Source organism: Stegodyphus dumicola, chromosome 2 (genome assembly GCF_044657685.1).
Source record: "Stegodyphus dumicola isolate Sdum_Otavi_A_Nest chromosome 2, ASM4465768v1".
NCBI lineage: Eukaryota > Metazoa > Arthropoda > Arachnida > Araneae > Eresidae > Stegodyphus > Stegodyphus dumicola.
Window position 1 is genome coordinate 36,900,912 of NC_140769.1, and position 20,122 is coordinate 36,921,033.

The window sequence follows — 20,122 nt, forward strand, 5'->3', positions numbered from 1 at the left end:
CCGATCCCTACAACATTGTCTTAGTGACAAAAAATTTGAAAATTTGGATGTTGCCCAAAATGCCATCTCAAGATATTTTACTCAAAAACCAATTGATTTTTATCGGTCTGGGATGGAAATCGACATACTAGATGGCAAAAGTTTGCTGATAACGAGGGTGATTATATTATTGATTAAAAATGAAAACTTGTTACAAATTTATTCGTTTGAATTTAATGTAAGAAAGCGACATTACTTTCCGGTCCCCCTATTCCATTACTATAGTTTATTTCTAACTTTAAGGGGCGCTTCATAACAACCTCTCAATTCATTTGGGGCTGACAAGCTATATTCTCATCACTGCGCAGTCTTTTGTTTTTCACACTCAATCTGAAATCATATTTCAAATTATTTTTTATCCGTGCGTGCCAGCCAGTGGCCGATTATCTTCATGTGCTTTCTCATTTACAAATCGGCATCTTAAAAATTTTCTCTTGGTATAAGTTAAAAGCTGAAAGATTGGTGATTTAAAAAAAATTAAAAGCTGAAAGCTTGGTACAGTTAAAAGCTGGGTAGGGTACGAACTGCGCCAAATTTGATCGAAAACCACCGTCCCCCTCTTTTCTAATCCACGAACTGCGCGACGTTTCCTGTCCCCCATTTCTTTCCAAGAAGATTGGGTGCTACAAAAAGTCGTTTATCGCCATTAATGGGACATTCTATTGAGACTGTAAGCCTTTATTTTCGTTTATCAATATTGTAAAAATTGTGCATACAAAACAAATACTAATTTAAAATCTGGCGTGTGCTTAAGTAAAAATGAATTTCTTTTACACTCATTCTAAAGTTTTATGATGCTTAAAAGAATGATGAGCCAGATCTTTTTTGTTCTCTATAAGAATAAAAAACTTTCCAGGTTGTAGATTTTTGTCGCTGATATATACATATATATAAGTTTTGAATAATAAAATTGTTAGATTAATGACATACACAAAGCTGATACACAATCAACCTATTAAATATCGAATTTGTAGCGCACTTTAATAAGTTTCTTGTCTAGATAAATATTAACAAATCTTCTTAGATAGCAGAATGCTTTTAACTTTCAAATTTACCATTTTAGGTAAACAGTTCTAATTTAATTTTAAAAATTCTCTTTATTAAATCTAAAAATTGGACTTCTTAAGTCGTTCTAAATTCACACTAATATTATTGCAATATATTCCCGTATTAAGCTTTCCATTTTTAATCATTGAAGTTATTTTAAGGTTATTTAACTTTGTTACAAATTCCATATTTTAATACTAGAAACGTTTAAATATTTATTCTGTTTTCCACTTTGGCATACATTTAATTTCTAATAAACATTTAATTAATAAATTAATAATTATGAGCGTCAGCAGAATTTTCATAATTAAAAAAAAAAAAAAAATATCAAACTCCCTTATATTCATATCCTGGGATTTTCAGTTCCCTTTTAATCCATTCCTTTTTCATATATTGTTTCACTATAATCAAGTTTTCATGTATGTAGAATTTATATACTTTGTATTGTATATATGCCAATTTATATTTAAAGGATAATTTTTACAAATTCTTGCATCACAATAGAAGATGTTTCTAACACTTTGGCAAAGATTAATCTTGAGCATGTAGCTTATATTCCAACCTAGTTTCAGGCTGAATTATTTGTAAAATTAATTACTTGAAATTATTTGTTAACAAAGATGGTCGCTAAATCACGCTAATAATATTTTTAGCTGTTGTAATTTATAATGCAACTAGTTCATGTGATTTATAATATAATTCATTTATAATTTTTTCAGCAGTATTGAAATTAATAGCACATACTGATAATGATATACATTTAGATTACAATGATTTAGATTGCCATTGCCCTCTTCACTCATGCTTTTATGCTACATTCCTAATAATGGCATACAGGTAAGTTTAACTCATTCACCAAACATATAGATCTCTAATTCAGCCCACTCTTGTTATTACGTGTGCTGTATGTCCTACTTTCTTTAATATATTGTTCAGCCTAATTTCAAAAGGTCTTGCGGAAAAGTCATTAAACATTGGTAGTTCGACCCGAGTTTCGAGTCCCAGTGATCCCCCAGCTCTTTCTTTTCTTATATTTATTTACTGTGTATAAATGTAGCATAAAAATTTCAGTTCATGAAGTAAAAATACTTTTTTAATTTATTCTTTAAAAATATTGCTGAAATTTTCACCTTTAGCTTAGCATATCTTTTTATAAATCCCTCTAATAAGAAAAAATAAGGAAAGAAATTAGCTCAGTTTCGGTGATTGATACCTCGGTGCAAATTATATGTAACATTTTTCCAAAAGCATAGAGTTTATATGGATATCAATAAATTAAGGATTATTTCTCCATCTAATTTTCTTAACATGTTTATTCCAGAATTTTCTTTTCACACTGTAGCGCTTAACTTTATGAGTTTTCTATAATCATTCAATTTCTCTAGCCATGGCAACTTTGCATACCTTCTGACAAGTAGTTATATTTTTAACCACTGTATTTTAATTCCTGTTGGCTATCAGTATTCACTTGTTTCACAAGTGCAACTTTTATTTTATACGCAAATCTACGTAAAATAGCATTAAAACTTCACTTATGCGGAACTCCTGATCGATTGCTGGTTTTAGATTGAATGAAATTAAGCTTAATGTTACTGTTAATTAGCTTGTTATCAATTTAATTGTATGTTTCTAACTAATTATATGTTCAGATATTTCCAAGTATATTGCACAAACTTTTGCATCCTAATTTTTAGTTTTTGGTTAAAAAATAAAGCTTTTATTTATTGAGAGGCCTGATTGTTTATATTAATTTGCAGTATTGTTTATCTAATTCCTTTCTTCTAGATAAATTTTAGAAAAAACTTCTTAGCATAATAATTTAAATTTATTCACAGTTTATACGTCAGTGTTCCAAATGCATAGTAATATTGTTATAATAGATTTTATGCTAAGCTTTTTTAAAATTTAACTAAATTTAATTTCTGCAAGCATTTACATGATTACTTTAACAAAAAATATTTTTAGCAAACTTTAACACACTTGGATATGGAATAATTTTTTGCACTCTATTAAATTTTCTGGTCTAGTTCAGACATCTTGACTATTATTGATGTACTTTATTAAAATATAATTTGTATGCGTTATAATTATTTAATTTATGATATTATTATAATAAATGAAAGATGTTTGTAATGCTAATATGTATGTTTACCAATACCTTTTATTTTCTTTGTTAGCTCTCGCGTTTATTACTGTTATTCAAGTAATTAGTCTGCTTGTTAGATTTATTTATTTTTATTTTCCTCTTGGCTACAATTGGCTTCGAAAAGTTAAATTGTAACCCTGTAGGCAGCAGGGGGAAAGAAATTTTGATTGGCGCAGTTGGACGATAGCTCGACCCGGGGGGAATTTTCATTAGCGCAGTTGGAGTACACCCAAAAGCTGATTGTGAATCAGACAACGATTGCTTCAAATTAAATTATTCAGAATTCCTACACCCCCCCGGCCCAAAAAAGAGAATTGTCTGAATTCGATCTTGTTTAAAAACAGTATTTCAATAATTAATGATGTTATTCTTCTCTATTTTAATTGAAAGAACATTTAATTACATAGAAACATATCTTCCTAATTAAAAGTAAAATACGTAAGTTTTTAAATTATGTATTTTTAAAAGTAACAATTTATTCAGCTCGATTGGCATTTTCAATATAATGCACTGCTTTAAAAATTGCAAACTGGCTCAAAATCTATCTGATATTTTACTATTTAAAGATTGCCATTTAATTTTAATTTATGGTTATAAACAAATATGAATGAATTGAAATGAATAAAAAACTACTTTTTAGTGTGTGTTACGGTAGTTAATTGCTATTTATAATTGATATCATTTTAATAATATATCAAGCATACTGTTTATTGCAAATCCTTTTGTATCTGGCATCCTTGGATATATCAGCCTCCAGTTCGATATTTCTGTATTAAATCTGCAGCCAGTATTATTTGGTAAATATTAAAATTCATAAGAAATAATGGATAATATTCAAAGAGGGAGCGTCCTTTCATTTGGACCTCCTATCTTGTAAAATCAAAAGAACAAAAATCTGGATTTATCTTTTGGAAAATCAGTTCAAGTCGTAATATCTTGAAGTTCCTTTCAGTTGTCGGAATAATTTAATTTTATACTGCGTAATTTAAGGTAGAAATGGAGCACACTAAATAAAAATAAAGATTAAAAATAGGAATTAGATGAAGCGTCTTTCGCAGGGAATAATGTTACACGGTTGTGAGAGAAAACTGAATGGGCAATAATTGCCCTTGAGAGGTCTATTTTATAGTAACAGACTATACACTATAATGCCTATAACGTGAGACTAAAAGGACCGTGCGTGTAGGGTAGAACTGAATACTATAAGCAGTTACAGCTTTAGCTAAATTAATCGAAATGGGCGGAATAGCAATAGCTGAATGGGGGTGAAAGATACGGGATTTTTCACGGTACCACTGATTCAGTCATTACACATACGTACATACATGTTATTCTTTTCGTAATTTTCAATTTGTATTTATAATTAATAAATCTTTTAAAAAGAGATTCAAAGAGCGACAAAATTATATTTTAAAATATTGTTTAGAAATGCGTTTATCATCTCTTTTGTATTTAAGAAAGATATTTCCCTCTTTACTCAAATTCACTGTATTCAGGTCGATAAAACTATCAGGACTTGTATTTCTCCTAATCTGCTTGGCGAACATGACGTGTCCTGACTAGACTGTGAGTTTGATTATAAACTATGTCCTATGGAGTGCAGGAGAGACGACAAGATGAGAAGGGTTTAATTACCCTTTATTTTCCACAATATTACTGGCGCTCCCGCACTGCGGGATATAAAGACCAACCACTTGTGGTCTGAATGTAAAAATATGCGAACTACTAGCTAACTAAAAATAAGAGTTAACTTTGAAAACTTTACACAAATGACTGACACTAAGACTGGCCTTTTAAATTCTTACGTATGTAGTACTAGTCCTACGCATATAAACCCAGCGGCCGTTGGAACAAATGTAACAGTTAGTCTCCCGTCAGTTTTTACGAAATGAGGGGGGAGGGGGAGGAAAAAAAACTCTGAAAAACCAAGCTTCTTTGCAATGTGTGAAGTGTTTTTGAGGAGCCGGCGGGCTTTATTTCGCATGCTAGTGAAAGCGTTTTGTATATTGATATCAGGCAGTACTCATGTTTTCTTTTATCCTTAAATGAAATGAGAATAGGATTCGAGTACTATCCAATATTCAAAGCTGGTGCCGTTACCTAGGCAACAGCTACTTCAAGTTGTCACAAACGTAGCGTGTTTCTCCTTCCTGTTCACTGATTCAGTGATTCACCGGTGTTATTGGATTATCCATGATTATTAGTTTAATTAGTTTCTCTATCACATTTCAGAAAAATGCTACTTTTGCGAGTGCATTCTGAGGGAATATTCTCTCTCGTTCGGGCGTCATGAAAAGGCATTCTGAGGCATCATGAAAAGGCATTCTGAGGCATCATGAAAAGGCAGCTAGCTAACTGATATAGAGTGGCTATCAAATTTTTATGGACCACGGCTTTAATGAAGACAACTTCTCCTCACAGGCGCTTAAAAGTCCGTCAGCTAATAAAAATGAATGAAATTGCAACAACTGTAGTGGTAATTTTTTTTTCTTTCATCTATTGTCGTAATGTAAGTAGTTAACACATTAATCCAACAGTTGGTCCAAATGTCGGCGAAGACACGGTTGATTTTTCAAATTTCATGCTATGAAAAGTCTACATCTGTTTTCCTGCTGTGAAAAGCCTACATCTATTTGATATTTCCTACGTTTATTTTGAGAATCGTAATTTTAAAATTTGTTAAAATCGTTAAATGCAAGATGCTTTTTAAATTTCTAAGCTTCTTTCTTTCTTATTGAAAATTAATGAAACCAGGATATTTTATACGTTTTTGAAAAACATCGTTGTAAATATATTTATTTCTACGCTAAAAATAAATTATTTTTTATTCACGAAAGATTTTTAATGGAAAAGAAAAATAATTGTGAAAAACTGCGTAAAAGGGCGAAATATTTGTTTTAATTATTTTGTAAAGAATAGTTATTTTAATATAAAATATAGTTGTAGAGAGGTGCATAAGTCTCCATTCACGAAATAACGTAATGAATTTTTACATGTAGCGTTACTTATCATAATTTATATAAAAATTATTATTATTTTGATAATTAATTTATCAAGTATTTAAATCACCATCAACTTTTATTTTTTACTGTAGTGTGCTATAAAGCTTACGCCCTCTCCCCAAGAAAAAGTATTATTACTTTCTCATGAGGGAGTTAAAAAGGATAAAAAGCATTAAGTAATGGGGCTTCTGGAATTTCTGCAGTCAGGCGAAAATTTACATATAGATTTGATTTAATAGCAGTTGACTTATTTAACGGAACTTTTAAATGTTATGCTAAAGATCTATAAAAGTTTCTTTAAAATTGTGTTATTTTAAATGATTTCTTTTAAGGAATGTTATTTTACATTTAAGCGTCTTTTACATTTGATTTTACCTTGTATTTGATGTGCTTGAAAGAGTGTTATCTTACATTTTAACATACTTTGAATCATATTCATGAAATCAGTTATCTGTGTGTGGATGTATGTAAAATTGGATTTTATATATAGTACATGAAATTTGTTTTCATGCATGGCTATGGTTAATTATATTTAGGAAATTTCTCGAACTGCTTAGTTAAAGCTGGTATTAGTGAAAAGCACTCAAACTTTATTATTGATATCCAATGCAACAGAAGCGAAGTACATCTACTATCTACAGAAAATATTTTTTTTTTCCATTGAGAATTTAAAAGGAAAATTCGGTACTCTTCTGTTATTGTGACCCGGATTCAGAAACATATGTATGCATATATGTACACCCTGCACAAAAAAAGGAGGGCAGTTCTATTATCTCCGGATCTACTGGGCCTATTGACGAAATTTAATTAGCGTTTTTCATGCCTCGAAAGTGCAGCTTAGGATATATATTATATTTTTATATAGCATCGTTAGAACGTAGATATTTTGACACAAAATCGGACTTTTTCGGAAATGACAGTTCTATTTTTTCCATGTAAATGCTTTGTAAAATCTGGTTAGAAACTTATCGAGAAATTTTAAAATTTATCTTGGCGGACTTTCTTCAGTCTGCACCAAGAATAATTCACTTGGCGAAATTCTTAATTTATGGTAACCTAGTTTCCTTTTCCTTTCATTGGGCACGAGCGGAATAAAAGATGCGTCGTTCAACTTTGAATAATTTTAACAACGTGCACAAACCACATTTGCCGTTATTATCGCTTACAACAAATATGCTGAATTTCAAAACGCGCTAATATATGGATTCACATATATCTTTGAAAATTTTGAGTAAAATATTCAAATTTTTTTGCAAGTGTGCCTACATATATTCTAACATGATGGCAAAACTTTTATAGATTATAATTCAAAAACACTTTCGAAAAATTTATAAAAATTAATTTTAAAAACAAATCGGAAATTAGCTGCGAATTTTATTTGAATGGAACTTAAATTTCGAACTATGAAAGAAGGAATCTAATAAAAAAAAGAGTTATTAATAAATACGTATCAAATTCAATTAACATTGAGGAGCTAAAATTTTGAGAGCTAATTTTTTAAAAACTACTTGTGCGATTTTTTTGACACCTCGGCATAATTTGAGTCATAGAATGGAAATATGAGGAAAAAACTATGTTGACTAGCCTAGTAAGTCTAGTTTAACGAGTAGCGGATTTATTTTAGTGGCGTCTCATCTTAGGGACATAGTGTATGTTTATTATTTTTTAACATTAATTAGTGATCCGGTGGTTTTATGGAACAAAACCCCTCCCCGATTGCGACTTGCGCAACGCCATAAATCTGCTTTTATGTTTGACGTACCTGGTAGCGACTGAAAAAAGTGTGTGTAAGGTGTTCGCCTGAATTCTTTTTCTTATAAATTTCTCTTTTTTAGTTTCATCCAGTGAAAAAATAATCTTAAATAATACGTGCTTTCAAAGAAAGTCGTCATGAATAAAGGTATTAATTGTGAAACGTTCGAAATGCTTCTTTAGGCAGGTTAAGGTACACCATTTAAATAAATGTTCTTGTGTTGCGTATCCGTTTGCAGTTCCATACGTTCCAAGTTCGCTTAATGCCGATTGAGAATGTGGTAGGTAATCACATTAGAATGCAATTACAATTTTTGGATATCAAGAAATCTGTTCCTGAAGATTGCTAATAAAATTGAAGTTGGTGCCGCCGCTGTTTATCCACACAAAATTGCAGAATCTGTAGAGGCATTAGGTTTTTTCGAAACAGAACAGATGAAAAATGAGCAATGCCCTCTCCGGGATTCGAACCATGGACCTCTCTAATACGTGTCGAGCGTGCTGACCACTGCGCAACAAAAGTATGCTAAGAAGGCAGGAAAAATTCCTTATATAATCCCTCTTTTTAAAGTGCGACTGGGGTTTTAGGGGACTCGATCGCCAAAGTCTGATGGTGAAGAATCATCATTCACCACCTTTTATTTAAGTTTTTGATATGAATATGAGATTACTCCAATTTCAGTTTAATTCCAAAATCTGTAATGCTTCAAGAGTATCATTTATTAGCATTTAATTTTGTCTTTAAGACTATGCTCTGCTCATTTAGTAAACTAGTAAGCCCGCGATTCTTTAACGAATTGAATAATGTTTTAAATTAAAATGACTAACCAACGTACATGTGCCCTGTCGAACGTTCAACCCTTGTTTTCAATTCCCATTGATCTGCCCTGAAATATTTTTTTAATGTTTAATATTTATGTTAAATTATCGAGTACACGGAGAGAACTGAAATTTTTTTATTGTTCATTGATCTCTCTCAGATTTTGATTGCTGTCATTTCTAAAACATTACTTGTAAACATAAACATTCACATGTTAAGTGCATCCAAGCTAAACACATTTTTTTCTGTTCGCCTTTTTAAATCATATTAAACCAAAATGCTGATGTCACTGCTAACGCTGAAAGTAATTGACGCCTTGAAGTTCATTCGTCACATAATATCTTAAAACTAACCTCAAAACAGTTTGCAGAATGCAAATCATAAAATTAGATCATAATAATAAGATCATTATACTATTCCATTAATTGTATCGGCATCTTAAAATTCACAAATTTAAATGTATAAAAATAATATCTTAGCTGTTTTCCAAACAAAAGTTTTAAAATTTAAGATACCATTTTAAATTGCTTTACAAATCGTTTATTCTCAGCTTCAAAGCAAAGAATAATTAAATTAAACATTTTGATATTTGTCAATGTTTGCAGATACCGAGTGAGTATTTTTGTATGTTAATAGTTCATATAAACTTTGTAAATAAACATGCTAGAAATTTGGAACCCTTTTTACGACTCCAGGCAGTAACAATTTCTACCCGTAAAAAGATATTCGGAGCAGATCCAGATATCTTCTGGCCGAGCAGTCTCTGAACACTGGTAGCTCGGTTCGAGGTTCGAATTCCGCGAACGGGCTGGCTGCATGGAAGTTTTCGTGGTTTTCCCCATGTGTAACGTTACACGAGCCAGTTTTCCTTAGAAAGTTCTCCTTGAAGGCATCCCTTCCTTTCGTGTATTGCCTTAGGGAGGCACATGTAAATAATAAAAATAAATACGTTGTCTTACATCAGAACAAGGCCCGCGAAATTCATCTGCACCAAACAGTTTATATATATATATATATATATATATATATATATGTTTGCGTGTGTGTGTGTGATATTTTTAATGTGTAGTCGTGAATGATGACGCATTTAACTCCACTGAGCTTGAAGTATCACAATATTTATTTTCACGCATATAAAACCATCTTAGTAGATATTTATCCAATCATAATGAATTACAGTGATTTCTTATTTACAATTACACAGGTTAATGTGGGCGACATCATTTCAGACGGATAAGCAGAGCTGTGGGTAGATTTTAACATTGTCGAAGCTAGGAAAGGAATGACATAGTTTCTTGTGCCAAGAGTGTTTATACTAAGCATATGCAGAAAGTACTATAAGCTATGAATGGTTAATCTTAGGTTGTTATATAACAGAGAAGGATCTCGAATTTGGGAGAACAAATGGATTTAGGGGAAGAGCAGCAAATTTAAAATCTTTAATTTTAAGGTCACCACTTATTTTTAAAGGGGCTATCGTATTTTCTTATATCTTGCATAAAATTAGTTGTCATGTTTTAATGTGTAGATGAAGGAATCCGGTACTTTAATTTCTGGCCTCCAAAGACACTTTATTGCGTAGCTGGAAGGATGAATGCATAAACCAAAAATTTCCAAATAAGGCCATTTTGAAACAATTTTATTGCACGATAATTCACATCAGATCGTCTTTCTGTAGATAAGATATTTTTCAATCATAGTTGAATGCAATAATTTCCATGTACACGGATTTTAAAGTACGACGTCATCTTAAGGCAAATAAGCGGCAGCGTAGATGAGGAGCGTCTTGGCAGGAGGAAAGCGTCTATGAAGACTGGTTGAAATATTGCTTTCATATTTTTTTATCTTACACATATATATATGCGATAGATATATGCGAATATATATATGCGATATATATATATATAATTGTGCCAAAAGAAAAACTTACACAAAGTAATTAGTGTGCGTAACAGCAAGATTTCAAAAAGTGTCTTTTAAAGAATTTAATATTCTTAACGTCAATTTAACCGGTAGCTATTATATTCTCTAAGCCATTTTGTCGTAAATATCTGAAATATGTTTTTCATTTTTTTTGGAATTTTTACTAACTAAATATGAGAACTGTTTTTTTAATAATCGCTCTAAATACGTAAGAGAGATAAATAAAAATATTAATTACTTTAGCCTTTTTTCGTTGCTGTTGGTTATTACACTTTAAGCACGGATTATCATTCTTCGATTATTTATTAACTGCCGTTCATTTTTCTATCTATGAAGACTGGAGGGTGCATCAGGCAGATGCCCCCCATCAACCAATTATGAGTAAATGTTATTAAAAATAACTGAGTTCGTAGCAACATAAAATTCATTTTTTCATTTATGGAACTGACGTTTTAATGCTCGATTAATTTCATAAATATAAAAACATAGATGAAGCCATGTGTATAAAAACAAGAAGTAACGGTTAAGAAGGGGGAACGGAAATGGAGACAGCAAGTCGAGAATTTTAAATATTTTGAATGCTCTCATAAAATTTTATAATTTTTTTAATATATGTTTTTCTTGCAAGTAATTTAAAATAAATAAATAAAAAGGCGGTGCTAGAAGCATTTTAGTATCTTTTCCTCTATTTGACGAACAAATAAAACTTAAAATTCAGTTTTCGTGTCTTAAAAGGTATGAATATTCTAATATCAAATCAGATTTTTATAGCTTCTAACTTAGTGTCCACAATTTCAGTAGAGCGCGATTTACAGCTGTTCCCCCAAATTATTAAGATTGAAGAAATGAGTGATTGATAAGTTACAAAATACGTTCCAAGCGAGAATAGGCCGCGACATGGTAGAATACTGTAATGCAAATACGCAGAGTTTAAAAAAAAAAAAAAAAAAAAAAAAAAAAAAAAAAAACACCACTGCCTTCCAATCACGAAAAATGAATTTCAAGTACCAATATGAATACGGAGGCGACTTTACGTTGCTATGCAATATGCAATGAACGTTATTTTTATTATTCTGTTAGCCCTTGAAATTACGCACGATATTGTTCTGTTCAAACATAGTATTTTGTTGTTAATGGCATATCATGTCTTGAAGATTGTACTTAAATATCTGCTTCTTTTAATCTCATAAGTACGAGAGAAAGAGAATGTATAATGAATGTGTGGTATACTTTACTTTTACGGTACATATTTTGCTTGTATGATGTTTTTTTGCTGCGTGCAAATATCAGTTCAGTGTTATTGTTTTTATCTTCTGCAAATATCGCATGTTTGAAAAAAAATTACAGGATTTGGGCGATTAGTGGTTTGATTAGTGGCCTTCTAAATCATGAGCAATTGTAACTCTGAACTTCAGCTTTTTTTGTTAATAATCTACGAAAAGCTTAGTAAATACTATCAGCATAACAATGAAGGGATTTTTTTATAGCAGGAGACGTGAAAAATGTGCAATACCCTCGCCAGGACTCGAACCTGGACTTCTCGAAATGTGCCGAGTGTGCTACCGTTACACCACAAGGCATGCTGGAAGGAGGATACCTTATACATTAACAATCAAACAACATAAATTAACAATCAATTATTAATTGTAACCAGGCAGTTGCCGGACTTTCTAAACAGAGTAAAATTAATTTTTACTAGCAGCAAGGTTCTGAGAATCCTTGCAGTTGAAAATATCAAAGCATTCTGTGCACTTGCTCCGTTTGGCACATTTTGCAGACTGAATTGCCATACCCCTATAATTTTCCTCTTGTACTGCAAATTCGCCATAGTGGAAGACGACGTCAGAGGAATTCCGAAATCATGATCAGCCTGAAATTGAGAGGCTTGAGTGAGAGACATTCTGCACATCGCCCAGCTTCTCTGGTTCTGGTAGTGAAGCTGCAGCTTAAGTACAGTAACTTCCCGACTCATATAAATTCGCAGTTATATAAGTGTGCCAAAGCAGTAATATTCAATCTGAAATCTTCGCCTTGGAAATAAGGGCTCTGTAAGCAGCTGCTCTTTTCTCCCGATCTGTAAGTCTTGAATTCAAACAATAGTCGCATAAATGGTTTAATCACTTTTATATTATCATTAAGATAATTGCTGTTCATTTGCCTTTAAATGGATTTGGAATGTAAATGTTAAAATGTATTACTAGTAATACATTTTAAAAAGGAGGCGGCTGAAATTATTTTTAAAAGAGAAATTGAAAATAATTCGTATGCATAAGGGCAGGAAATATATATAATAAATATATCGGAATGTAAATCGATCTTCAACAGTGAATATGAAATTGAAGGATAAAGCTTGCATTGTTTATAGCATGATCATTTGTCGATGCTTTCACGTATTCAGCTATAATAGTTTTGGAATTATAAGCCCGAAAAGGGTCATTATTTTTGTATAGAATGCAGATTTATAAACTGTAACTTCGTTCAAAAGTTTTAACGTTAATAAATAAATATTTTATGCTTTAAATTACAATTTATTAGGCTTTTCAGATTAAACACTAATCTGGTAAAAGCTCCGTATCGCATTATCTTAAAAAGCTAAGTATAATGCAATACAATCCATGCTTAAAGAAGTGCCGCAGCTATTTGTGCCTGAAGTTGAATATTGTAAGAATTGATTTTCAGTTACAATAAATTAACTTTTTTTTTATCTTCCTTTGTATCGTTTTGTTTTAGTTTTCATACCGCTGATAATCAGTCACACAATTCTCATCTCGTCTCATCCATTCTGTCACTTTCTTATAGGATCTTCCCATCTTGGTCCTCCCGACCATCATCGCAGAGGACTACGATACAAAGATGGTTCTACCCGAGGATCGTGATATGGAACGGGAACGAATCCGGTCCTTGTCTGGAGGTGCCAAAGCATCCTCTTCTGGGTCGAGTCGAGAATCATCGTCGAGTTCCATCACGGGACGATTTCGTCGCCAATCTGGTGATGATGCGCACAATAAGAAGACAGGCACAGCTCTCTTTGACGCCTTTCGGCCGAGGTCGAAATCAGATAGCAAAAGTAAAAGGCCCACATTTATGTCTTCTCTCAGGTATCTTTTTAATATCAGTAATCATTCATTCATTAGCAGTACTGAGATTCTGGTTTGAAATTTGATATATATGCTTTATAAAACTGTGCTCAAATTCCAATGTACTGAGCATCGGAAAATATGTTCTTCATGATAACCATCGTTATTATTGAAATTTTTACCATTTTTATCGCACATTCGTTCGTATTTCCAATGTCTTGGAAGGGATCATTCAAACCTCTTTTTTACATTTTGCAAGTGACTTACTTGTATGTAACAATGTCTTCTGATGACGTTTTGCGTTCCTCGTATTTTTTGGTTGGGAATTTTTGTGTTCCTGTATTTTCTTTCTTATATTATAGTTACAACCTAAAATTTATATATTTAAAAAATATCACTGATTTTAAAACTATATTAAATTATTTTTTCACATTGCTCCCTTATATTTATTTCATATGACTTCGTCCTTATTACATGATATAGCACAATTATGTTAAAATATGATATAGCTTTTACTGTATAGATGATAATACGTGATATAGCTTAATACACGATTTAGCTTTTTCCAGTACACTTTTAGTTATCAGTTTTATTAGTAAATGTTTTTGTAATCAGTGAGATTTGATTATGCCGATTAATTGCCAACGCTGATTCGGCTGTCGTCATTTTCGTCATCATTGACTCTCTTTAAAATTTCATTCACACCCAGAGAGTCAATACCGAGCCTGGCTTTGCTTTTAGTATTTAATCTTCGAAAGTATATCATTTATATTTAAAAGATGCTTGGAAATTATAAAATCAGTTTCTTACTTTAGCCAATTTAGTGCTATGTTAATTAGTTAATGAAAAAGAATTTAGAATAAAAATTTGTATTTTGATTATTATATATTAATATAAATTCACTTATTGAAGTTCTTCACTTACTGAAGTGGAAAGTGAAACTGTAAAAGGTACCAACATTTCATCGTTCTGAACTCTTCTAAAACTGTCTTATGGAGGGTTTCCTATTTATTTATTTATATACTAGAAAAGCCCGGCGGTCATACGGAATGACCGCTGTTTTAGATATTATAAATTGTAATTAAAATGATTTGTGCAAAGGTGTCTGCTAATTCAAACTGAATTACCCAGGGCAGGCGGCGAGGACGCTCCTTTGCTTACTGCCCACCGGAGTTTCCTCCGTCTCTTGCTTAATTGCTTAAAGTAGAGTGCAATGAAGGAAACCACTGGCGGTACATTTCTTAAGAGCCACCGCTAGCTCAATAAATAAAGGTGATTTAAATAATAAAATGTTAATTCACATGTCAAAGATCTGTTTGTGTACAGCATTTCTTGTGTAGATCTTTCCACCATTTTTAAACTCGCCTTGCTTTTAAGCTCGCCATCATTTTTAAGCTCGAGCATATATTATTTTTAATTTTACGTCCGTTCGTTCACGAAATCTTGAACAGGCAACATGAAGTTGACCGTGTCCAAATGTGGGCTCAGGTAAAAAAATGCCAACACGCTTAAGCGTTTGGACCTGAGACTTATGTTCATAGCAAAGGCAAGTTTTACACGAAATTGTCTACGTCTCAATTGAAATGGCAACCCTGTGCCGTGGTAACTTCACCCCATTGGCTAGTATGGTTACGCAAGCAACCAATAAACTATCGGCGACAAACAGACACTTAAGCCGCATATATATATGGGGTGAAGTAACATCATCTCCTCCGAAACGGCTGGCTCCCTGGCTTAGCGAAGCACACCGTTGGATTCCGCATGTCCGTGGCACGCAATTTTGACCATTCGCGTCTTCGTGGGACTTTAGTTAGCCGAGATATTAATTAAAAACTAATTTTTCTTAATATTCTTAATTAATTAATTAAAAACATTTCCCACTTTCTTTCTTGGGTTTTCCCTATTACAAGGATTTGGCTACGTGCCAAATTTTTTTCTCTCGAATATCTGCGGAACGGCCCTGAGTTGCAATTTGAGACACGTATCCTCGAATTTTAAAAAATTCTCGGTATCCATCGATACCGTTCTCATCTCCGTACGACTTTAATGGCCAAGATATTAATTAAAAACTGCGGAAAATTTCATTTCCGCGCTCATTTTTCCGAGTGGCAACAATAAACTATCGGCGACAAACACTTAAACCGCTTATATATATAAAGATTTATTGTTGCCCATTTGTCGCTGCATTAAAATCTTGCCATGGGTTTGTGCTTTTTTATTTAATGTACGAGAGCGGTCTTTAGACCATATAGATGAAAACTCTGGGAATTTTCTATGCACTTAATTTAGATTTACAGCATTTTAAGTTTTAATGAAGTTTAAGAAATATGCGTAGTTATCTATATGGAATTACTCCTTACACCAGTACTTACATAAGCAAGGGTTTTCTGTATATTGATCTCGATTATTATTAATGCCGGATTATCTGTGCATCGTCCCTCATATAAGCTCTCAGACTGGTATTTAAAGGAGAGAAAACTTGTGAAAGCTTAGTGTTAATCCATGGGTAGTAAAACTAATCTCTGATCTGTCTGAAGTTGAACGGTTCTTGTAAGAATATCAAGTCTCGTTGAAGTTATTTTTGATGTTTTTAAGGGTTTGAAAATTTAAATGAAGAACACACAGAAATACAAACAGAAAAAGGTGCCAGCGATTTCATGATACCAAGATATGAAGGCGTTGTTTCAAGAGCAGTGTTCTCAAACTCGAACTGCATGTGGTCCGCATGCAATATTTGAAAGCAGCTTACAAACTAGGTTTCTCCCCCCGTCCCCACAAAATAGAGGTTATTTTTAAACAAAACAAAATGTTTTTAATGTAATTAAAAATTAATTAATTTTAATGTTTTTAATATAATTAAACAAAATGGAATTAAATTTTGACATCGTCTGATATTTACACTAATTTATGTTATTAACCTTTTTTAATTCAAACATATTGACTGCTAAATATTAAATTCTGAGAGTGATATTTATTTCAAATAGTTCTAATGTGTTGTATAAAACATTAAATAATTTATTTTTTCTTTAACTAGAAATAAACAACTTATTGAAACTTTCCAAACGGGAAAAATTTCGGAATAAATAATGAGGACCTATTCTCTTTCTTTTCTTTATTAAAGTTTTCTTTGACGGATATAGAAAAAATATGCATATTTGTATATAAATAGTTAGTTATAAACTTCTTTATTTCTTGCTACAACTTTCAGTTACAACAACACCTCATGATGTTTCGATTTTGCTAAAGTGTATAAAAATTATTAAATAATATCTGTTCATCACAAATTGTAGATGCTCATCAGTTAATCTTTATATATATATATATATATATATATATATATATATATATACTGTTTCATTTTCGACTCGTGAAAAACAAGATTTTCACACATGACTGTACTTCCAAACAAAGCGATTATTTTTATTGCACAGATTTGTAACTAAAGGCAAGTACGAAAAACATTAATCAAATCATCAAAATCAAAATATCTTCAAAAATTTTCAAATATTTCAAAATATCTGCAAATATTCGGGAATATTTATACCACAATGTAAATCAATTAGCTCCATTTGTAGAAACCCGCGAACCGCCAGTTTGACACCAGAGTGCAAGGTAGGCGCCAGAAACGATGCAAATGTTGCAGACGAACTTGGTGTTAATATTTAGGGGCGGCAAGATTTTTAGAATTTAGACAAGCACCGAGCAGCAAAATTTAGGGATGGCCAAATTTTTATAATTTCGGGGAGACTCTGGGAAGCCATCACACCCTAGATACTGAGGGTTCTAGGGTTTGTTGACCGGGCATCAGAATTTAGGACCCACCAGCCGGTAAAAATCCCTAGCGCTGGCGCTGCAATTTTGTTGCAGAACACGCTTCAAGTCAAAATGGACCATAACATACATTAAAATATGAATATATATTAAAATCGCCTATATAAATACTTTAAAAAAAATCTCATTGTTTATATTTAGAAACTACTATGCACGTTATGTTAGCAAACTGTGTACCATATGCCGATTCTAGAGATAAAAATTGCGAGAGACCAGTGTCGCCATCTATTGGCTAAATATTGATACTGTTAAATTGAAAACTAATACCTTATTCTTAGTCACATGAAGGTAAGAAAAAATTACTTCCATGCTTAGTCACGAAAAATGAAATCGTCGGTATTTTATTTGTACTTCTTTCAAAAAATAAATCAGTTAGGACTTTTGCACTTTGGAAATACATTTAATACGTGAACAGTTTTTTTTTTTTTTTTCCCACAATGGAAAATTAATAAGAAGAGAACACGACTGACCGACGAGCATCTGCAATCCAATCCGCGATGAAGATAATTTCTAGTTTTTTCTCTCCAAGGATGCTAACTTTATCAGAATCGAAACGTCATCAAGTGTCAGGATATGATAGGAAATAAAGAAGTATTATTTACATTGAGATATATGTATTTTATTTATGCATCGAAGAAACATTGAATCAATAAAATAAAGATACTAGTAGAAGAAGAGGATGGAGAAAGGTAGTCATTATTTATTCTCAAGTTTTGTATTATGGAAAATTTTCTTACAAAACTTTAAAAGTTTTCATAACTTATTTATTTTTAGTAAAATAAGTTATTTGATGATTAATTAAACATGTTAGAATTATTTGAAATAAATGTCAGTTTGAAAATTTAATTTTTAGTTTTTAGTAATAAAGTATAACCAACAAAAATATCATGTATTATTATTATTGTTTATGTATGTCTTGATAAATTTTTAGTGAGCGAAATTTAAAATTTATATAAAATATTTTTTTTATTTTGTTACTAACATTTTTTTCATTTTTTTAAAAAAAGTTTTTAGATCGTAATGCATGGGGGTCAAATGCACGATATGAAAATAACTGACGGGCCATTTTTTTAACAAAATTAAAATTTCAAATAAAAGATATTTTAAATAAATTTCACTCACTAAATATTTATTAAAACATATGTTACCGACAATGTATGAAAGTCGGCATTCTATAGAATAATTAAGCATTTTAGAATATCGAAAACTGGCTGGAAATGTATGAAACGATTAACATTTCGGACATTCTCTAGGCGTTCTGTAGAATGCCGCGAATGACCAAACCGGCAATGCGACTCCGATTCGTGGGATTTGTCCCTGAAGGACTATTGTTTTCGTTTTGCGATTTTGCGTCGATTCACTACAAGTGGCAAATCACTTTTCAAACTGTTGCCACCAAATGTTAGAGTCCTGTGTTATATTTAAAGAAATTAAATAATGAAAAATCTGCATAAAAGTATGTGTATTTCTCTCATTTTGATAAAACAACGGTACATAGAGACATCAAATTTTAATTGAGGTTGTCCTGCACTTAAATATGCGCGCCTAGAAGCCCAAATTTGGAATTTCTTTTATTATCTATTTCATACGTTGTAAAGCATTTATGAGTTTTTGATTAAGAAACTCAACTATATCAAAGCGAACAATGGAAACACTGTAGGGGGGGGAGACAAAAATTATCTCCAGCGCTCTAGACTGTGTATCCAAAATTCTAAAGATATGCTCATTTAAAAATTATTTTTCGATATTGCTATTGAATTGAATTTTATGGTTTAAGTGCAAAGAACGTGATATTTAATAAATAAAGGTAACACACAAGAAGTTAAAAATCGTCCCTTTGGGCGTAATGTAAAATATGAAAGCTTTCGTATTTTTTAAAATTTTTACATTGCTCGTGGTAATTGCAGATACTTTCATAAGAACTACTAAGAATAACAGTTTTCTCATGCTTGACCTGCAGCAGAGAAGAATGTGATATTTAATAAATAAATGTAACACACAAAATGTTAAAAAAAAAAAAAAAAAAAAAAAAAAAAAAAAAAAAAAAAAAAAACGCCTCTTTAGACGTAATTTAAAATCTGAAACATTTCAGTTCCCCCCCCCCCAGAATTAATTCGGAACTTTGGATAGTTCATTGTCGAATCGCTTTTGCACATCTATTTACTATGAGTCCTTCTCTAACACATCTTGCTCGTTTATTTTCGTGCAACACAGTAAAAGACTAATTTTTGCTTGCTTAGAACTGCTCCTTGCTTAGAACTGCTCAGGATTGAAGATATTCCCTGACCACGAAATTTCTCTCTGGTCAGTTGCAGCTGCTCAGTTCAGCAGATGGCGGCCAAGGATTCGTCAAGCGTATGTGTAAAACAAAGTGCCAAAATATGTGAAATGTCTTTCAGTGAAAAAATAATGAAGTGTTTTTCAAAACGATATTCAAGCCTATCATGTTGCCATAAGTAGGATAATTTTAATTTATTTTTTATAT

The 20,122-nt window shown here is 31.8% G+C and overlaps 1 protein-coding gene across 9 annotated transcripts in view; it reads left to right on the top strand.

The window, feature by feature from the left end:
- The window catches only part of SNF4Agamma (SNF4/AMP-activated protein kinase gamma subunit), a 559,866-nt gene that overhangs the window by 254,713 nt on the left and 285,031 nt on the right, over positions 1-20,122 (top strand). For 5 of the 9 annotated variants that reach the window (XM_085810578.1, XM_085810580.1, XM_085810579.1 and 2 more), the window contains one exon: positions 13,529-13,827. The exons of 3 other annotated variants lie outside the window; for them this stretch is intronic. In XM_085810578.1, the coding sequence (XP_085666704.1) occupies positions 13,529-13,827 (299 nt within the window). Of the gene's footprint in view, positions 1-13,528; positions 13,828-20,122 lie in introns of those variants that run through there. One more of the 9 variants, XM_085810586.1, reaches the window with a different exon arrangement.